This window comes from Lepeophtheirus salmonis, chromosome 8 (genome assembly GCF_016086655.4).
Source record: "Lepeophtheirus salmonis chromosome 8, UVic_Lsal_1.4, whole genome shotgun sequence".
Lineage (NCBI taxonomy): Eukaryota > Metazoa > Arthropoda > Copepoda > Siphonostomatoida > Caligidae > Lepeophtheirus > Lepeophtheirus salmonis.
The window spans coordinates 26,082,423-26,105,841 of NC_052138.2; the positions used below are offsets into that span (position 1 = coordinate 26,082,423).

The 23,419-nt window shown below is 31.9% G+C and overlaps 1 protein-coding gene across 1 annotated transcript; it reads left to right on the plus strand.

The window, feature by feature from the left end:
- Nucleotides 1–861: 861 nt before the first annotated feature.
- LOC121123284 (putative carbonic anhydrase 3) lies at nt 862–12,478 on the plus strand. The gene is given in 5 exon segments (XM_040718412.2): nt 862–1,088; nt 10,759–10,844; nt 10,916–11,458; nt 12,039–12,174; nt 12,177–12,478. Coding segments are annotated over 5 exon segments (897 nt in total). The 5' UTR covers nt 862–994; the 3' UTR covers nt 12,215–12,478.
- The last annotated feature ends 10,941 nt before the right edge of the window (nt 12,479–23,419 follow it).

Here is a 23,419-nt window from a genome sequence, read left to right on the forward strand (position 1 = left end):
AGAATTGGAGATCTCAAGAATGAATTTTCTTCTCTTTAGCTGTTGTCTTTATTATTGAACACTTATGTAGTGAACTTCTTTTCCTAAGACATTCATTTATATTCAAAACATAATTGAATATTCGTTTGTGCTCATAAAAGATGGAGACAAAGCTTGAGGATTTGTTCCTGAGTTATAATTGTAAGTCCTTGTTGAACTCAGAGTGAATTAAGGATGGAGTTATTCTTACCAATGTCCTTGTTTATTTTCTTCTTCCCATCATCCATTGTCACAGCTGATTGGAGCTGATCTAATTAAACACTATGTCAACTAAGCTTCTCCCCTTCAGAACATCCTTAAAATTGTCAGGGTTACCATGTTGATTTTGGGGTTTTTAACGTGCTAAAAATGCACACAGAACTTAATTAATTAATGCTGTTTTTAAACTGAAAAATTCATTTTTTATATCAGTTACTAAATTAATTAACCTATTGCCTATAATGCACTAAAAAATTGCAGTTATCCAATTTTACAGAATCTGCTCAGCCCTAAACGTGCCGTGTCCTATTGTTATATAATAATTATTCTTCATATAATTATAGACTGATGGAGATTGTAAGCTGTAGTTAATTATGATTAGTCAACAACTTATATTCCCATAATTCGTCCTTGTCACTTCATTAATATTAATGTAATGGCCTACTAATATTTAGTCAAAGTTTGATGTATACAATTAATTTTCTTCGTCTAAAGTTATTATTTTTTGCAAACTTTACCTCTGAGGATTGTTAAAAATAAAATATGGCATTTTTTTCATCAAATTAATAATTTGTTATTATATGTTATGACTTAACAATTAATAATTTTTGTACAAAAATAAATATTGTTAACACTCGTTCTCGTTCCGTTGTGAATGAAAATGAATTAGCAACAAAAGGATTTTCTTGTTATTTCCTTTGTCAACTTTTTATAGTTTTAAATTTTTCTACTTCAGTTATTCACAACTCTTTTGACCATGAGGAGGGCTTTCTCTATCATTCTTATCCTTCATTTTCAACTATGGACGGTTCTCTCCAAAACTCCTAACACAAAGTATTGGAGGTCTTTTCGTAAGCATTACTTTAAGTACTTTTTTATTTTTATTAAATTGGTGTAAATTACCAAATTATAAATAAACTAAAGATTGATTTTTAAGTAATAGCTTTTTACTTCAATCAATCATCACTTTTTCTACCACGCCAGGTAGATTTGACGTAAGGAAGATACATTTAATTAGTCAGATAGTGAACGATATACAGGTGTGCGCGTCTAAAAGTGAACACTCCTTTAAATTTTATGCCATGCACATATTCGTGATTCTATTGAGTTGAAACCGATTTATACTTCGAGGCAAGGGTCTTGACTAGTAATAAACAAAACTCCAGCAAAATCTAAATAGCAACAGTGAAACAACAGCCGATAATATGGAGAGACGTAGAGTCGCAATTTTGGAACTTTCAGCGCGGGGAAAAACTCCCACTGAAATTGCGTGGTAGCCAAAGGGACTCGTGAGGCGACCACAAGATCTAAGTCAAGGCCTCGAAGGTCGGACTAAATGGTTGATGCCGTGAAAAAGTATGTCGAGGACAAGAGAGGCAAGGTCACTGTCAGCGGCCTCTCCAGGGAATTCAACGTCAGCCGAGGGACTATGGGCCGGATAGTTAAGAAAGATATTGGCCTTAATACTGTCGGGAGTCCAATACAAGTCCAAGGACCAGCTGAAGTCAGCCCTCAAGAATGCCTGAGCCAACCTCGACCAGAGCTTCATCGCCAAGTCATGCAGCAAGTTCCGATCCAGGCTGGAGTTGGTTGTGGAGAACATGGGCAGCCATATTGAATAGACATGAGTCTAAGACTCTCCTCTTTCATCTTGAATAAATTAATTCGTCGACCACTTTAAAAATTACAGAATTATTTAACTATTTTTAGATATCTCAGTTTGCAGTGTTAGACGCGCACACATGTATATAGTCCTCAATACGTCACAAAATAGGGTGCATTTTTTATCAATATTTTTTTATGAAAACAGTGTTTTTGCTAAACCTAATGTTGTAAATCTTAAGTATTTTGCGTGCAAGTTTTTGTTGTTGTTGGCAACCTGAAAAGTGATTCTTTTATTTTCAAAAGATGATATTATTGAACTATGCAACATCAATTTCGCACCCCAGCTCATCCACACATTTTTTTACAATTAAAACATACAAAGAATATTTGTTTCATTTAAAAAAAAATGTATAAAAACAGATTAACTTGTTGAAGGAAAATTTTACAACTGGAGTGGTAACGTACTATTCACTATGTTATCGCTCACTTAATCATTTAAAAAATCTGCTTGGATAGTGTCTTGCATTATTGTTTAAATTGCAAGGAATGGCGGTAGAGCTCAGGCGTATCTAACTCACCCAATGGGTATATTTACTCAACTTCTAGTTAGGCTATGGGCAAGGAAAAATTATCATAATATGTAATAGCTAATGTTGGGTCAATCCTCATTTATTCGGTCCAGTCCAGTCTAGTCTTAGGACTGGTCCTATCAATCCTTAAGACTGTTGGTCCTTCGGACTGTCAGTACTAGAACTGATTTTAAAAATAAGAAATGAAGTTGAGTGACATCATCAAGGACCGAACTTTATAAGTTTTAGGACTAATATGCAGGACTGAACTGGACTGGACCGAGACTGAACTAAATATGGACTGACGCAACAGTAGTAAATCACTTAACTTTTTTAGCCTCAACTACTAATTGGTACATATGTGTGCCGTTTGGAGGGAATATTTTTATCATCTATTCAGAAATTGGTACACACATGTTCAATTTCAGTAAAAAGTGTATGCATTTGTTTTTTTAATTTTCTCCTACTTAAATAATAAATGCCTTTTATTAATCGTAAAAACATCTATACAAATTTGGCAGAAAATAATGTTTTCTTTATAAATTTAAGCCATAGAACACGAAAATAACCATTTAAACCTTTAACCGCAATATTTTTGACCTTTAAGTCCTTTTTTTTAATCACTATTTTAGAGTATAATTTCTACTCAGACCTATATTTTGAAGTTTATTGATGAAAATTAAAGTTTATAAAAATTGTTTAAGTACTTGTTAGCATTCAAAAGATAAATAATTTATTAAGTTATATTGATTGAAGTTGGGTACCTGGTAATTTTGCCTTAAAGCCATTTTGCCTCAAGGGTATTTTTTTGGGGTTATCATACAAATATATATATTTGATACATTGTTATTGTATATTTTTGGTTTTGAAATTGGTGTTCCCTTTGAATTTTTTAGATCAAAATATACAATATTTATTACTATAAAATGCATTAAATGTTTGTTTTGTATTGGAATTATGATATTGCCCCATATTATGATTGCTCGTAAATCTATGAGTCTTTTCTATTATGAATAATCCATCATATCCAATGATAATTACTAACGGAGAAGTGATTCGCAATTCTTCTACTCGAATGATTGCCGTGTTTATTTATTTTTGTTTTTCTTATTATTGTAATTTTGTTACCTAGTTTTTCTCTGGTTTGAATTCATTAAGTAGTTCAATTTTGTTTGTCTATCCTTTGAAATTTTGAGGCATGATTCCATCATTTTTCCAAGTGAAAACAACCAATTAATGCGTTTGATAGTAACATTCTTTACATATTTTGTATTAAAAAGTTCTAAGCGAACAACAGTTTCCTGCAAAAATAATGAAAGTTACGTATAAATCTCATTTATTTATATATTAAGGCAAAATTGATTTTAAGGGAAATGTTTTGAGGTAAAATATTTTAAGGCAAAAATTACAGTGACAAATTTACCTAGAGCCTACAAAATTTGTCTAAGTAACCAAAAATCAAGAAAATGAAGGATCTCATGTAAAGTTACCATTTTTTCAATAGCTTTATATTATAACTAATGCTAAAAAAAAAACCTTATATAAGTAAAAAAGTTTGTGTATAATTGATTTTATCAGTAGTTTTCTTCTACTGTAGAAAATTTAATAAACGAGCAATGTAAGGTTACGTGAAAAAATGTTCCGATTTTAATTTTTATTACAATTAATGAAATAATAAAGGCATAGAGATTAACAAAATCCGTTCTTTCTGATAAAAAAACCCCAATTAGCAAAATTAGAGAAAAATTGTTAAGAGTTAGCTCAACGCCCTTCAATGTTTTTAAAATTGTTAATTTTTTCAAAAAAAAGTGTCTTCTTCCTCAGTTCACAATACAACTTTTTATATTGTATTATACATTTTTTTTAAATTGATTTAATTTACTCTAAGAATTTTTAAGAAAAAAATATTTATTAAGTGAATTACAGTACAAAATAGTTGGAGAGAAAAATAATACATCTAGAATGTATTGCGTGTAATGTTTTTGTATTTCCCCCATTTTCCTCATGCAAAACAAGATTATTTGTTTTGGTTATATTGGTTCTTAATTTGGAATGTAAAATTAGTCCCATTGATTGTTACTTCATAGATGCCCCAAACTTCAAATCGTTCTCTATGAAGCATCATTGCCCATATTCACATCTGGAGTAATTTTGTTAACAATTTAAATCCATTCTGTATAAAACTATTCTCGTATTACAATTATGAATTATAACAGTTAAAGAATATTTAGTATAAAAATATATTACAATGGAATAATCTGTAGTTTATTTACAAGTTAATTACCAAGGATGCTAATTTGAACATAGAAAAACATGAGATATATATTCCTGGAATATTTTTTTTAATAAAGAAAAAGATAAATACGATCATAGTTTATTCAACTCAGAGCCCTATTAGAAGAATTACGTCACTAGTTTACAAACACCCCTTGTGACAGACATCAAATGGCCCAGAAATGGATTACAATAAATGAAGACTAAAATAAAAAAATATTTTATTAAGCTGACCCACACGATTAATTACTTTAAACGAATTGAATAATTACTTACATAATAATTTCTTTAACTTACTTTATTTTGCATACACATGCTCTGGCTTCCGAAAGTAAAAGAAACTATTCTATTTTCTTTGATAATCGAAGTTTGAATTCGTTAATGTATGTGCATTCTTATCCTAACAAACATAAACAAAGTGAAATATAAAATTTGATGCAATTTCGGGACATTTATAAGACGACTTAACTAATGAAACCGCTACTTCAGTTATTGAGTTTACAATTTTTTTAATTGATTGACATCAAATTTGAATAAAGCATATATTTTGCAAATTCATCCAAACAGTTCTTGTTGCAATAGATTAATCCCCCATTGGACGACATATAGTTCCTCAACGAATCTTAACTGAAGTGAATTATCGATGTTTTTATTAGACCACAAGGCGGATTTTGGAATATGAAGACTTGCAACTTAAAAAATTTATCTGATCTGAATTAAATACCGAAAAGAGGCGCATTTCTAAAGACTTAAACCAAATTTATACATTTTTCTCGTTCAATTTCTTCTTCTTTAGTTTCTTAATTTCTGCTTCATATACTCCAAGTTGGATTTGTAGGTTGTATTAATATTCTTTAGATGTTGTACTTCAGGAGAAATATCTGTAATACATATGAAACAGTTATTATTTTATAAAGATAAAGTAACTAATGCAAAAACAAAATTACCATTATAAGAAGTTTCATCTTCTATTGTTGATGAAATTAGATTAATGTCCACTAAGTATATGTCTCCATTTTCGGAAGTAGGAGGTTCCAAATAATAAGTGAATTATATATGATCCTGAAATTGTGTAGATCTTTTTTTACCTGAAATTTGATCTAGAAAAGTTGCTTCACATTTCCTTAATTATTAAATTTGCTTAGCATATCCGTTGTTCTCCAGCATGAAAATGAGTTTTTTGGCGTTTATGATGAGCCTTGGAACTTAGGTTTTAGATGCTTAAACAATGTTGGAATGGGTTGAGTGGAAATCCTTTTCTTCCCCTTATTGATTTTCTTCAACATGTTTAGAGCAAAATCGAGAATTATCTGATGGTTTCCAAAGATTTATTTTCATTTTTAGGACCATTGCCTTCCAAGGAATTTGTCCCTTGGAAATGAAAAAGTGCAATCTCCTCAGCTCCGTAGCGATCTCTGAAATCCACTGCAGGACAAGAGGGCATACGAGGGGTATGCCAACAAAATATATCGCCTTTGTAGAGTTACTCACCTAAAATATAGTATTACATTTATAATATTTTGGGCCGTGACTCAAACTCAGGAGGAAGTCAGCTATCGTCAAAGCGGATAGCCTGGTGACGTAACTCTACTTATAGAGCTCGCTCTGATTCAACTGAAGTAGTGTAAACATCAAAGGCCAAAGAAGGCACTATGGAGAAATCAACACGATGTCATTGTGAGTTTAGTTGTATTTTAATATAGATAGTATTGAAATTAAAGGTAGAAACACATTTATAGGTTTTCCCTAAAAAATATATATTTGCGTTCTGGGGTCTATAAAGGACCCTCACGGTCCTGCTCATAATGAGTAAGACTTGATAGTTTAAATTCATATGATATGTTTTCTGAAATGATATGAATCCCCTGATTATAAGGAATTTCTGTAAATACCAATGATATTATATTTACCAAAGAGGAAATTTTGTAGTAACTTCAACTTTTTAACGGATAAATATGATTTAAATATGATCAGAAGTAAAAGAAACAAAAATAATCTATTACCTTATTTAAAATTTTGAGACCTTATTTATTACGCCCTATTAATGTTTAATGTTAATGTTATTAGAGTATAAATAATTTATTTTTATGATAATAATTATCTTTTTTAAAAACGAATTAAATAAATTCGTAGGGTTACAAAACAAAAATTATTAATAACACAGGGAACAATTAGGGGGGAATTTGTGCAAATGAAATGAAGACAGCATTCGAATTTACCTATGAGCGCAGAATACAAAACTGAATTTTTCTCTCCATCATCTGAATTCTGAAATATCTGGAATGATAGTAATTTGCTACTAGTATCGTTCAGTGTATTTTCTTACCCAACAAACAATCACCAAATTAAAAGTAGGATTAATAAAACTTATGTAAAAGTGTTTTTATGATTATATAGTGTTTATATTGATTCTGTATCTTATTTTGAACTCAATATATTTCCATTTTTAGGATGAAAAATGATGAAAAAAAAAAAAAATCTAATTTTAGTTCCATTATAATTGTTCCCCAAATATAATTGTGTGGACGCCCCTGAGTGCATGTGTTCATGAAATGAAGAGTAACACTGAGGATTTATTGTGTAGTTATGTTTATCTGTTCGGCTCTTTGTATAATTGAGGATCAAAACAAAATAATTCCAGTCTATTCCCTTGTTTGATACGGAGTGGGCTTGTACTTATTTTTTTTTATCTCCCAGCCTCTTGCAGCTTATTTGACAAAACGTTATGACAGCTGAGGTGCTCCCTTCTCATACATTCTGATAATTATAAGGGTTTAAAATGATAATTTTTAGTTAAACTCAACTTTTAAATGAGATAAATAACCGTAATGTAAAAAACTAATTTCAGATTTTTATAAGTTTTATAAGTAAGTCTACTCTAAGTCCAAGAAGGACTTACTAATATAATTCCTTAACACATCCTCGAGTTTATTCTCTGTCCTTTTTCATCCCGGCGTACATCAAGACGGTACTTGGGTATCTAAAGAGTACAGGCTAGGATATCTCCAACCCCTGGAAGGAGGAGGGGACACATAAGAGAAAAGATCACAAGTCACAGAGTAATTAAAAACGCACTCCTATATTCTTTGTAGGCCCAAAACGTTCCTTGAAGTCATCTCCCGGAACTCCGATTAACAGCCAAAACGCACCAAGTAAGCTGTGCAACAGTCTCCAGGGGCATAAGTACTGACCTGATGATGAGACATACCCCCTCTACAAAAGACATATCCTTACAGACAAATGAAGTCCACCCGGGCTGGCCACATAAGAAAATTGCCATGGTAATCAATCCTCTTTTATTAGGATGAGAAAAAGTGGACTGTCGACAGGTCCCACAACATCTAGAACAACAGATTGTTGGAACACATTCAATGATTTTTTTCTCTTATATTATTAGAAATTGTAAATAAAATTTCAAACATCTACTTGGTTCCCTTATTGATCAGGATTCCGCTAAATGTGGTTAGAATTTACCTGAACGACTCTGTAGTACTCCAACTCGATAATATGTTTGTATTTTCAAAATAGGAAGAAATAATTAATAAGAGCACTAATATTTTGCAGATTAACAACCTATACTTTTTTTTAAATGTATGCTAACAAGGATTTGGAGAAATTTATTAAAGTATCATATGTAACCGTTCTAGGACAATTTGCCTAAGTCATTCTTCCGAATGATATTTCGCCGATGGACAATTTGCCGAACGGAGATTTTTGCCTAAGTAACATTGGTCTTATGTACATACGTTGAACGTTAATTAAAATTTGCCGAAATATCATTTTGCCGAAGGCTCACTTGGCACATTTGGCCAGAAACTGATATATACGATAATATATTTTAGTTCAATTTAAAATGATAGTATGCTAAATCAGTATTGTTCATATACTATATATATCATTTAGGTAAATTAATTAATATTATTCTTAACGATGTAGTACCTGATATATATTAAAAAATAATGGCGATACTAATGGAAGAAGTGCTAATCACTTCTTCCATTATCAATTAATTATCTTTCGACATGATATATTATTCATATTTGCAAATATAAAATACTCATAGATTGACGAACAAGCATATTATTTAATTTGTTTAAAGTATTACGAGGTAAATTGAATAAATTAAATAATATTACATTTGAATCACTTCTTCTATGCAAAGTTAATAGAAATAGAAGGTTAGAGCAGCATATAATCCGGCTTGCTAGAATTTTCAACTTAATGTGTCGTACGGTCTGCTTGGCCAGACAAACAGATTTTGACAAGCAATTGTAATTAATCATACTCTATGACGTCACAATAGGTAGAATTTTCAATTGAATGTGTCGACCCGTCTGATTGGCCAGACAAACAGATTTTGACAAAAATTGCATCTAATCATACTCAATGACGTCACTATTAAAAAGCGTGGTGTAAGTCAAACATCAGTCATAAATACATTATGGTATAACTTTGTCTTTCCATTAACCTTGCTTCTATGATGTTTTTATATTAATACTCATTAATGAATCAAATTAATACAAAAATATTTTCCTGCAAAATAACTATAATTAATCACCCTAATTAACATATATTGAATACTAGCTAAGGGTTACCCAACGGTCCTTTGGCTAAGGTGGAAGAAGGAAATCACATGAAAATGGTCAAATTAATTGATAAAATTAAAAAAAATATTCAGAAAATACTTCTAAATACTAATAATTATAAAATGAATGTATTGTTGTTGTCTAAAAAGATTCTGATAATTCTAATTTACTTGGGAGAATGAGAAGATGAGAAGAAAATTTTTTATTTACATAAAAAATAAAAATTCCCAAATCGCACAATCTCTAAAAAAATTGCCGAAAACTTTTTTGCACTAATTTTTCAAAAAATAGTTAATAATAATTATTGGAATTGTAAAAGAAACATAAACCTACCAATATTTTTCTCGTACTTGCAAAAAACAAAAAAGTTATGAAGAATGATGTTGTTGAAAAAATAATACTCAATAACTGGTTCATGTTTACAAATATTGCAAAAATTGCGTAATAAAATGTCCTGGAAATTGAAAATACACCCTTACTAATGTTGGGTAGCCATTTTTTGCACAAAAAGCAACGTTTTAAAAAATTGAAAATTGACATTTGATGAAAAATGGAAAAAAAGAGAGAAAAAATGAAACAAATTGAAAAATTATTCGGAAAATGACAGATATTTGAGTTAAACATAATTTTTTATTTTAGAAATTTATATGCAAACGAATCTCCAGACAAATTTCTACAAACTTTATTCCATTTACTAATCCCATACTCCATTGGAATTTCATTTTTTTGCACCTGATATAATCGAAATTGTAATTTTCACCGATTTATTTTTTAGCCCATAACTTTTTTGATTTTGAATAAATTTAGAAAACGATTTATTCGTATAGTTGTATTTGAAACGTCAATCAATTATTGATAAATTTACTCTACCCCCTATTTAGTCTCCTTGATCTGTATAAAACGGTTTTTGGTTATAGCATAAGGCCCCTTGTATGACCTCCACAAAAATTGACACCCCCGTTTTAGCCTTTACCAGCTCAAAAAAAGGGATTCTTGCAAAATTTCAGCCTCCTAGGTTCAATGGGGTGTGAACGTAAAAAGGACATTTACACACAGACACACACACAATCTCTCTTTTATAATTTATCATTTTGTATATACAGTTGAACAATACATATTTAGCATAATATCATTTTAAATTGAATTCGTATACATCCATGAATTAAATATCATATTTTGGCCAGATTTCCTAAATGGCCCTTTGGCGAAATGTCATGTGACAAACTGTCATTTGGTGAAATGTCATAAGTGAAATTGTCATAGGGCACAAAAATAAAATAGACCAAAAGTCCGCTCAAGATTTGTAACAACTAATTTTGTGGCAAATAAAGTTTCATATTTCTAAAGGCCCATTTTAATATTGGAGTGGCTCAACAGCGCAGAGACGTACATGAGTTTGTATTTGAAGGGAAATAATGGAGGATTAATGTTATGGGAATTCGTGATCTATGTTGAATTTTAATCATATTTTTTTTATTCAAATTTAGAAATTGAGGACGGACCAAGTTTTGAAAGGAATTGTTATGGGCGTAGACAACAGTCTCCAATTGATATACCGAAAAATGGAATCAAGGTTTCTTATTTTAAATTAAGATGGGAAAACAATGTTTGCTGTTTTTTTTTTTTTTTTGTTATTTTTTTCAGACTCAATATGAAGACTTTGAATATCATAACTATGGTGAAACACCGTCAAAATATTCAATAATTAACAATGGACATACTGTCAAGCTTTTTCAAATGAAAGACTCTTCCTTTCCACCTTTTATCATTGGCGGAGGTCTTCATAGTATTTATAAATTTGCTCAGCTACACTTTCATTGGGGCAATTCATCGACCTTTGGCTCTGAGCACACAATTGATGAAGAGGCATTTCCCTTGGAGCTTCACATGGTGCACTTCAACTCCAAGTATGGAACCAATTTAGAGGAGGCGGTACAAAAAGGAAATGGATCTTTTGATACTTTGGCAGTTCTTGGGATTTTATTTGAAGTGCAAGAGGAAGATAATTTAGCCTTCGACGAAATTGTGAAGGGACTCAGTCGAGTCAAATATCCTGAGAAAACTACATATGTTGCTGGATTTCCACTTAGAAATTTGTTACCCCAAGATAAACAGTCATTTTATAGATACATGGGATCTCTCACTACTCCCCTTTGTGATCAAATCGTAGTTTGGACCGTTTATAAGGTTATGAGATAACTATACAGTTGGCAAAAAAGAGATTCCCGGCGAGCACTGATCACTTGAAAGTAAATACGCATCACCGAGCAATAAGCACTATATTTAGTAATGTAAATCCTCTGTTTTTTTGACTGGGCCGGTTTTTTTTGTAGTTGTAATATGGAAAATGAATTTCATTTTCTTTAGCGGTTGTCATTATTATTTGATTCCTGAGTCGTGAACATCCTTTCCTAAATAGATTCAATTAATTCAAAACCTGATTTAACATTCGTGGGTGCTCATAAAAGACGGAAAGTAACTCTGAGGATTCGCTTTGAAGTTATAATTTTAAGTCCTTAGTATTATCAGAAGAAATACAGTTGATTGAAGTTAACAAGGACCGAACTTTCAAAGTTTTTAGAACGGATGTAGACCAGACCCAGTCTGAATTGTTTTCAGTCTTCACCACACTATTTTTAAAATTATGGAGAGGGCAGTTTCCTTTCCTGGCGCGAATGAATCTCTTTTTTTTCAACAGTTCAAGAGATGAGGCCTATGAGGTTGTGATGTGAAATGGATGATAAATTCATTTTTTTCTACTTATTAGGAAACAGTTGGGATTTCTGAGAGGCAGCTGGAGCAATTTCGAGAACTAAGGGCCAGACAAACTAAATATCCATTGGTCAATACCTTCAGAAGTGTACAATCTGTAAATGGAAGGCTTGTATTTGAGGTTTCGTCATCGCAAAAAGGATCTCTGGTGGGGAATTCAATGCACCTTGATTATTCGTTTTATATAGCACTAGTTTTATCCAATTTTGTTTGATGCACTTGTTGTTTTTATTATTCACTCATACGTCTTGTATTTGATCTAACATACATCACCATATCTTATATCTGTACATATTTAGATATTTTCTTGACTACGTACCTGTTTATACTTTACTCAAATATCTTAAGATTTATATAGTTAAACATTGAGGACCATTTATTTTCTCTAACAATTTCAGTTCTTGTAAATATATGTAGAAGTTTTTTTACTTTTATTCATACAATACTTTGTCTAATAAGCTCATGTAAATTTTCTAAATTTACATGATTTCAAATACAACTTCAAGTCCTCCAATTAAAATAACTTTACAAGGAGATATTATTTGTTAATGTTTTGACGCTAGGTGACAAGATGGGAGAGTTGTCTAAAAGGTTTCCTACCTCAACGTGAAAATGGCAGCATTTATCAAATAAATAAAAACTAGTCACATCTATCTAGCATCTGGTTATACTTACTCGCCAAAGTTTTAGTAATTTTGGACACACAGTTTGTATGTTACAGTAGTTTAGAGTGGGTTGATGAAAGGGTTAATAGAAAAAATTAAGTATCAGGATGCCATTAAATATTTGTATTTCACGGGTTACCTTTACATAAATTTAAACAATAACAGACATATAAATGTTTGTTGTGCTAAAATTTGACGCGTCTGAGTCGTTCTAACTCTTAGTAATTGAGCCAAAAACAAAAAAATGTATCGGGAACAATTATTTTTGAGAGAAAAACGCCGAGTAATATTTGGAAGGGTTGCAGAACTGGAAACACTGCTGTTGGAAGTGTGTAGAATTACATGCAGACTTTGGTGAAAAATAAATATTCAGAAAAAATGTTGTTGGGCGGAAACTTTTCAGACCACCCTCCTGCATAATTAATTTTACTGGTAAAGGGTTCAGATAGGTTTTTCTTTTAAACTGGGGAAACAATAAAACAAACTGACGAAATATAGCTGGTAGGTTGGGTCTGAGAAAAAAATTTCCTATGTATTATAATTAAAGTTGTATTAAGTATGACTTGCCGTTATGTAAAAATAAAAAGAACTGGAAAATTACTTGAAAACTATTGTTGTGTTAGTCCTAATTTATTCAATCTAGTCTTAGGACCAGTTCTATCAGTACTTGGGATCGGTCCTTACGACTGTCTGCCCTTCGGACTGTCAGTACTAAAACTGATTTTTTTAAAGTGACGTCATCAAGGACAATACTTTAAAAGTTTTAGGACTGATATGATATGCAAGACCGAACTATGCAAAATCGAGACTGAAATTGCAGTCATCAGTGCTAACTAAGGGCTGAGAAAACACAAGTGATATGCCTGATGATTGGAAGAATGTTTGGGGGAAAAAAACAAATGGCATATGATTATAATCGCTGTAAGGAAATAAACATAAATCTCACATCGTAAGATAGGAATGACTTCAATGTCTGTCCTGAGTACGAATCTGAGTCCGACAAGGATTTACACTTATACTCCACAATGAATCATCTTTATTACTCTCCGCCTTTCATGAGCATTAATGATTATTTTATAATTAGAAGTGCTCTCTTCCAGAATCAAAAAATCATGATAACAGCTTTAGAAAATAAAGAAAATATTCTTAAAATTGCCAACTAGAAAAAAAAAATCACATTCGTTAAGGATATACTTTATTATATGAAGAGTTGTATAAAATAGGATTTTCATGTGTGCGAGATTTAGTTCTAGTTAGGAATCTGAAGAGTGTTTCTTTTCTTTCTATAGTTGTTAACTTTAGTCTTTAAATCTTGAGGAGAGAACATCTAAGTATAAAGTAATCACTAATACGTTTACTCATAAAAGTGAGGATTGCCTGAGGAGTTATAACTGTGAGTCCTTTTGGACTCAGAGTAGAATTGAGGATCGACATTGTAGTAATTTCTTTGCTATATGCGAAGCAGGAATTGTATATACATATTTCCTTCCTTTCACGACTACTTGGAGCTCATTTGGAGCTGATTCCTATATATGTTCTTGCTGTATACGGAGTGCAATTTATGTTTATTTAATTGCTTGCAGCTAATGTAAAAAAAGTCTTAAGATCTAAGCTTCTCTTCTCCGAAACATTTTTCAAATTATCAGGATTACCATGTCATTTTTTCAATATTTTTATTTATACATACTGGTAGGTCATATTTTGCACAACTATACATATATAACTTGTCTTTAAGTCTCTTTATAGATGGTATAATACTGAAGGCTATTCTAAGAAGTGTTTCCATGTTATTCTTACAAATATCCGCAATTATTATTGGCTGTCAATTACTTTACTTTGTTATTTTATACAAAAACATCCTAATCTTACTAATGTTTAATTTTTGGTTACAGAGTGCGATGAAGAACCGAATTGATTTTCTTAAATCGTACATTAATGGAATTCTCAGCTATATTCATGGATTATCAGACTTATTGAACGATTCTTAAGTGAGAAGTCATCTCATTTTTTGTTTAATTTTTCGTATTTTGTTTTTCCGTAATATTACTACTTATTTAAATCATGGATTACTTAACAACTGGATAAACTATTTGCTTTTAAAATCATGAAATCTCTATACTTTAACCATTACTGTTTTGATTATAACTTGATAATAACTTATATTTTTATCGTCAATTAGTTGAAAAGAAATATATAATTGGCATAGAAAGTGATTACTTTTCCTAGACGTGAAATATACCTTCAACTTGCGTGGTTCCTTGTTGCCAAATTACTAAAGCATCTGGTCGAAATCTCATAGATAATGAAATGATAACTTCTTTGCAAATATTTTCTACATGAAACTTGGAAACTCAAAATAAATGGAAATCAGCTATTCTAATTTATTAGATACCTGGGTCTAAAAAACTATATATTTCTTCTATATATATCCTATGATTGTCAATATACACTTATTATTGTTTATATGGTAGATGGTAAATCCGTTGATAACTCTAAAAATGTTGTTTCCTCTCTTCATTTAAACATGAAGATTTTGAAACAAAAAAAAAAACTCGGTTCACATATTGGCTCAAAGAACTTTGCGCCTCCTCCTTTTTTTTTTGTTGTGTTCAGTTTTCTCCGAACCGATTTTTATGTGTATGTAACGTAACCTTTCATCTTTTATTTAGTAAAATGAAGGTGGGTAGGGGGGAAGAGAATAGAAAAAATGAAGAATACTGAATACTTTATAAGAAAAAGTGAAGGTGCCACTCCTACTTCTTCTGAGAGTTGCGTCCCAGTTCTACTTTTTGGATTTTCTTGGTATTGTTCCTGTTATTTGTGAAGAGTAATTCGAACTTTTCTAATAGAAATAATTTCATTATATAGTTACATTATAATAAGTAATAACAATTTGAAATTACGAAATTTAAATAATATAGATAATAATATCAGTTATTCTATTCTTGGAAAAATGGAGAATCATCTCACATCCTCCTCTCAAAAAGGACGCTACCTCAGAGGGATCCTCCCTTTTTGGAAGAATTGGAATTCGTCCATAACATGTGTATGGTCGTAAAATACAGGAAGTGTGTATGCTTTAGAATTACTTATATGTTTTTTTTCTCCTATTTTTAGATTGTTTGAGCCTGTTGGGAATGAATAAAAGTTATATGAGGTCCTTGCTTTAATCATTTTAAAGTAGTGAGATATATCTATGAAACAAAATGTTGTTTGAAATTTCAGTTTATCAATATATATATATACGCTATGTGAATGCTTAAACTAATTTATTATTGTAGTTGCTTTCTAGATTCATAATTATTTATGGGGGGGTGTAAGAGATATTAGATGCTCTGTTACTTTTACAGGGGTCCTTGTGGTTCTTAAGTCTCAATTAGTATTTAAATAGTTGATTTACTCTAACTTGAAAGAACAATTTATGAGGGGATAGGTGTTCCAATACAGTTTGTATCTTCCTTGTTCAGGTCATTCGGGAAAGTGATCAGGCGACAAAGTGTCTTTTTAGCAAAATGAGATTCGATAAAGATGCTTCCGGCAAAAAAGTTTTTGGCAAAGTGTCAGCACAGAGTTTTATACACCTCTAGGAAAAGAGTGGACACTCAAGGTAAGGAAGGTACGATTTAGTAGTTCTCAATTCTGAATGGCTTAAAATTAGAAGCGGCTACATGTTCCTACAGGCACGCAGCCAGTTTGAACAAGCCGTCTCCCCTGGTGTAAAAGAAAGAACAAGGGTGACTACGTCACAACAATAACACGATATTATAGGTCGGTGTTAGGAGCAGTGTTGGGCAAGTTACTTCCAAAATGTAATATGCACCATGTAGTGCACCTAACTGTGAGGTTCTTGTCTATTTCACTGATAAATAGAAAAAAGTGCGAGTATAAGCACTTAGAAAATGATGAATCATCCTTCGTTTTTGCCATCTTGAAATCTCCAAACCAAATCGTCTTCTTCTTGTGTTGATTTCAGACCGTCTTCTTCTCTTCTTTATTTACGGCTGTTGCGCGTGTTTTATTTTTCGAAAACACTTCGCCTGTGAGACAGCTCGAATTGTAACGCACGTTACCGGACTCAGTAACTGTATAATTATTACAGTTATATATTTAGTAGCGTATGATATTACTCCATTACTGTCTAATGTAATAAATTACAGTAAAATGTTGCTTTTGTAACTTGTTAAGCCCAACACTGGTTAGGAACATAGCCTTCCTTGTTTTTCGATTGATTTTTTATTTTTCCATTAACTGCTCTTTCCCTAGAGTCCTTTAGGCTTATAGAAATCCACATACATAAAATAATATTATCCGCATGTATGTTTAAAAAAAGAAACTGAAAAATTAATGTGGGCACACTGACAATTTCAAGAATACTTAAGAGAAAAGCTGCTTAGCTCACATGTCATTCCATTAAATTAGCTGCGAGCACCTATGAGATGAAGAAAATAAATACTAACCCCACTCTGTATCTAGCCATTTTATAGGCAGGAATACCTCAAATGTCGATCCTTAATTATAAACTGAATCCAACAACTCCCAACAAATACTCAGAGCGACTTTATACTTTAAGACAAGAGTTCCAAACTTTAGGGGAGGGAAGTAACTAATTTTGGTCCAAATATTTTTGTCTATGATTTTGTTTTATTTCTATCCCTAATTATTACAGTTGTAGAAAAAAATATGACCCGCTGGTATGTTAAAAAAAAACACTTTACATTTTAACATGTCTGCTCAACAGAAGAAAGTGTATATGCAGACTATTTAGCATTGAAAATATTACTTTCGACTGTGTTGGTAATTCCTGGGGCAACAGGCACTTCACCAGGAATCCAGAGGACGTAGTCCCAAGTGTTGGATAACTTAATCAGCCATAATGTTGGGAGTAATTGGAAGTGATAAAAAAACTTTTCAATGACTGTGTGTTAATCTATGTTAACGACGATGATTTTGGGTAATATGTCAGACAAATTGAATTACCCTCTCTAACCAACCACCTGGGGAGAAGCTGAAAAATAAAGTAGGAAAGGAAGGAAAAAAGAAATTAACAGGTTTTATCTGAGGAATCACTGGTAACATTGGTAATGAAGTACTCGCTTACATCATTGCACACCTATATAATACCTTACAAATTAAAGGAAATGAATTATTTCCAAGTCGGAGATAACAAGGCTTGTCAAAGTTCTTCACATCATTGTTGATCTATCAGTCTTCAAGGATCTACAATCTATAGCTTTCACACCGATGATTGCTTCAGCAGGAAAAGTGCAATTTCAAGACCCTCGAAATGCACCAGTTATCCATCCAGAAGACGATGGCAAACAATCAAATATTGATAGTGACCTTGAAAATGTATGTGGAAATCATCAGGCCAAGCACATTGGTAACATACTAAAGCTGATACCGGGAATGAGGTCATTAGTGGAAAGAATGAAGAAAATGAAAGTACAGAAAAAATAATAACTGTCCAGCAGAGTCAAGGCATGTTAGAAAAGCCAAAGGAGAATTTGTTAAGTCGTGCAACAAATGTGATAGGCCCTTCAAAAGAAGGAACCCAAAGATCAAAAACTCGTACTGGTTTAAAACATTGATTCTCAAAATCGAGTAATTTGAGAGAGTTCAAAACCACTCTCAAATTTTATGCTTAAATGACTTGAAAGAATCGTACAATGAAAAACGGAAGAAGTTGTTCCCACACTTCACTCTCAACATACCTACACAAGGCTTTTTCACTGAGACTCTCTTCCCAAGCGTAGTCCAAAATAAATATATTTTTTTATATTGTTGTAGATGACCTCCTTGGTAAACCAAAACAAAATAAGTAAAATGATCAGCTGCTCATATATAAACACTCAACACTCTAAAACACCTAACTCTGAACTGAAACTAAGAATGTGTTAATAACATACCCGTATCTTAGTCACAGTACAACAAAAAGTATAAATCTAAGTGGATATACTGTCCATAGTAAATCTGGATTAAAACCAAGGGAATGGATTCGAGCCGCTAATAATTTGCATGTCTGGTTTGTTCCAAAAATAATTGACTCAGACGTTCACAATATGCTTAAGATAGACGAGTCACTATAAGGAGTTATAATCAAGGCACTTGACGTTTCTAGCCTAATGAGAGATAGAAAAAAAAAAGATCAGCACTATGGTGGACAAAAAATCTTTCCAGCTTGAGATACAAGCTCAACATGCTCGAGCCGAACTGAAACTACAGTTAACATAGAGAAGAGTACTGAACTACAAAAACTCATATCGTACAGTACTCAGGAAAGAGAAGAAAGATTCATGGAGACATTTCTGTATAAGGCCGAAAGTCCTTAAGATTTTGCAAAATTAATTAGAGCCCAGAAGCCAATTGCTGACTCAAGTGATCTCCTAAAAACAGATAATAGATATGGACAATCACCTGCTGAATCCTTACAAATACTTCTATAATAATTCACTATGCAACAAAATGAAGGTCTTGGAACGCCGCAGGAAAAAACCCAAATTTAGTTTTGTTAATTAAGCCGTAGATCACGAATATGACCATTAAAACTTTCAATCGATGAAGACTTGACCTTGCATTCAGCGAAAATCAGATCCTGGTATAACAACGTCCTCAGAACTCCAACAGTTACAGATGAGTTAAAAGATGAAAAGTCTCCGTCAATCCAACGTGTGGCAGTCCTCAAGGAAAGTGCTATCACCAGTTAACTGGAATATAATCATAAACACTCTTTCAACAAAATTTCGAAAAGGTGCAGTGAAAGTTGAAGCTTATGCAGATGATATTCTTCTACTAATTAGTGTAAAACACCCTTACGCACTGGTCACAGCAAATGCAAGAAGCAATTAACACAATCCAAACACTATAGTCTTTTTTAAGTCCCACAAACTCAGATCTAAATACTTTCCTCGATGGGATATGAGTGGAAAATAAATGGAATATCCCATGTGGGTGGAGTATATAGGTGTAATTTTCGATCAAGGACTCACTTGGACAGAACACCTGAAAGAAAAAGCTGCCAGATGTACTCATATATCATAGGACAAAAAAATGGGGGCCAACTGCAAATAAAGCTCTATGGTTTTATGTGCCCATGATCCAACCTATCATCACCTATTATACGATCTACGCTGATCCCAGGAATGGAGGCTTTGTTGGAACATATGGTATGGCATTGATAGTCTTCAAAGGCTTCGTGGTTACAGTTTTTCCAGCGACAAAATACTCAGTCTGTCCAAGATTAACCACTATAGTGTGTTTGGGTCGATAATAGCCCTGTTGACAACCCACAAACAATCATTTATAGCGATGAAATTTTTGCAGTGGAGGCTCACATCAAGCAAGAAAAAACATCAAAAATGAGATAATTGGATCAGATTCTAAATCAGCAATTGTAGTTATCCTTAATCCTCTTACTAGAGAGAAAGTTAGAAGGTGTAAAGAATACTTGAATAAAGGTAGGAGTGAGAAAAATATACATTGGTGCAAAGTTCATTTTGATATTACCAGGCTTGTACCCGTTCACACTTTTTCTGTTGAATCGTTCATTTTGTATAAACTTTCCGTTTTCACCGTTCATTCGTTCATCTTTGAATTTATATCCATTCATTTAATTTTTATCTAGTATAGAAAGTCCCACCTAAAAAAATACTCACAAATATATAACGCCCTTTTTGTTTCCTAATACATAAAAATGAGCCTCAAGGGCGTAGCTTACTAAAAACAAAGCAGGCAATCCCAAGGGTTCTAAAATGATACTTTCAATTTTATAAAATTTCTTCAAACTGTTTTTTTTAATAGCCTCAAAATAGAGGTAGTACTTTTATTCAACGCAACCTCCAATTTATTTTCAACAGTCTCCCTCCTTTAAAAAATAGCTGAACCGACATATTTTTTCCGAGTTACCTTATTTACTGAAAAGGTTGACCCATGGCATAGACATTATAGGCAAATGAGAAAGGAAAAAAAGGTTACCCCGAACCTAACCCGACTTTCGGGCCGGGCTAAATTTTTCCAACATTACAGTTTCGAAGATAAAGCTATAAAATCGACTACAATTATGTACTCAAAGACTCGTGACTGCAAAATATATTTTATGACAAATGATTTGAATTTGATATTACTATAATAAATCTTCCACGCCATGCTAGGCCCATTCATCAATCTGTTTATGCTACTGGACCTTAAAAACATATGTCCCCCTCTAAGTATATTAAATAATTATATTTGGGCAGTTCCCAAATATACGACGGGTTGATTTCATAGTTTTTTGGAGCTCCAATCAATTACATTGGATTGGAGTTCAGAATGAAAATCTATACGTAAGTGTAAATACTAAATTATATATCATACTTTCTCCAAACATAGAGCAAATATAGTTAGTATGTTACAAAATGCCGATTTATGGACAGGAAAAAACTTGGAGGAAGTGTGCACGGAAGCATAGAGTGTTTTGGGAATCCCCATGGAAATGCTGGATTTTATTACTTAAATGGGGAAAATCAAATTCATCCTATTTATATTTAATGTAGATAAATTCTTAATATTTCACCCAGTCTAAAAAAATTCAATCCAATGCTTCGTTTAATTGCACCATTTGCTGGGGAAAAATTGCATTTTAAGATAGCCTTCAAAATTACAAATAGAATGTAATGGACTCAAAGAATGGATTTAGCTAGTATCTTGTGAAGTTTTTATTTAATCTCTTAATGAGAAGTACATAAATTTCAACCCGACATTAGCACCTTTAATCTTTATTACTGCAAAATATGAAAGTACTTTGTCTTAATCTTTAACCTCTCTTTTTTTCAATAATTCTCATTTTTTGACTGGGGAGCGTAGGAAGATATTCGTATACTCGAATTTCCTACACCAAAATCTGTGATTTTATAAAATATGAGATTTCAATAAAACATCACAACTTTCTTAAATATTAAGAGAATTCAATTACATTTTCAGGAATTACAGAGTGCCTGCAATTGAATTGTATAAGATGAAATTCGAGTATTGGAATATCTTCCCACACTCTACAGAAAATTAACAATTTTGAAAAAAAAGGAGATGTTAAAAATTAAGACAAAGTACTTTCATATTGTACAGTAATAAAGATTGAAGGTGCTAATGTCGGGTTTTAATTTATATACTTGAATGAATAAAAACTTTAAAATTTAATAGATAAATAAATTCATTAACGTCCAATATACAATTTATTTGATCCATATTTTTAATTTGGAAGGCTATCTTGATATGACTTATTTTCCAGTGAATGATACAATTAAACAAAGCAACGGACTGAAAAACAATTAGACTAAGTAAATTATATTTTAGCCATCATCAAAGATAATAATTATAATCATACACATAATCAAGAAAAAAAGGATGTAGTAATCTTTAAAAAAATAGTCAACAAGCATAATATGAAAATGAACGGCGTTCATTTTTTTTTTCTTTTTCCGTTCATCGTTCATTTTTTTCTGTTCGTCCGTCATTCTTTCAAAAAATGAACGAAAACAGAGAACAACGTTCGTTTTTCCGTTCAATGTCCAAGCCTGGATATTACAGGGAATGAATTTGTAGATTACCTTGCAAAGAATGGTACTGAGAGTAAAAATCTTAAGTGTGGAGGAGTGCCACCAAGCTACGCGAAGAAGAAAGTACATGACTTCTTCTATGAAGTTTGGTGCAATGAATACAAAAAGATTTTATTAAGAGGACCAACCGGCCTATTCCCGAAAATCAATTTAACCCATCAAAAACTAACATCTCATGAATTTATAAAAGGAAATCCCAAGGTGCTCTGGACAGAATGTAAACAGAGGACATGCCCGGGCAAATGAGGAGGGTTACTTAGTATTTCAGCTAAAAAATCCTTCTTGTTTATTTAATTATAGTTATCCACTTTCAAAAGTAGTATGCAGAGCCTGTCTCGTAGCCAATTTTTTAACAAAAACTGACTGGCTTTGATATTGGGATAAAAGATGTTTTTAGACAACTTTTAAAGGAGAAGCCATAGTTTTGAATTGAATAACACTGTCCATTCCAGCGAGCATTTTGAATAATGCAGCGCCCCAGTAATTAATTAACACTTTTCATTTCACATCATACTAGGTGTTGTACCCCGTAGTTAATAGGCGTCTTCCGCGATTAGTTTTAAAATATTATAATTAGTGAAAATATTCTTTTGGATTTTTCTGTTGAAAACATATTTTAGGGAAATATTGGATAACAAAATGTATAAACTATGAAAAATAAGCATTATACTGAATTATTTTAGACTTTGACACCTTGCAACTACTGCGGCATTCTCGAACAAAGCAAAGGAACTTATGAATAAATCTTAGAACAATGAGAATAGTCAACAACATCTTACGTTTTTACTAAATACCTAGGTATTTAGAAGTATATCATTGTAATAAGTGTAAATCGTAGTAAATTAATCAAATATCAAATATATTATATGGCTAAACAGTTAAGACAAAATGAAAATATAAACTTAAATCAATGAGCACATAAATATTAACATATTGAATTTCAAGATAATGATCAAAAATATTATGCATTATTTCATGGTATAGAGGTGATGCTGTAAAATTGGAACCTTTCTTGCAAGTTTCCTAGAATATATTTTAAAAAAAATATTTTTATTTAATTACAATATATAACTTTATTTGCTCCGTTTCATCAAACATATATATGAGGAAATGAGTCTTTTCTC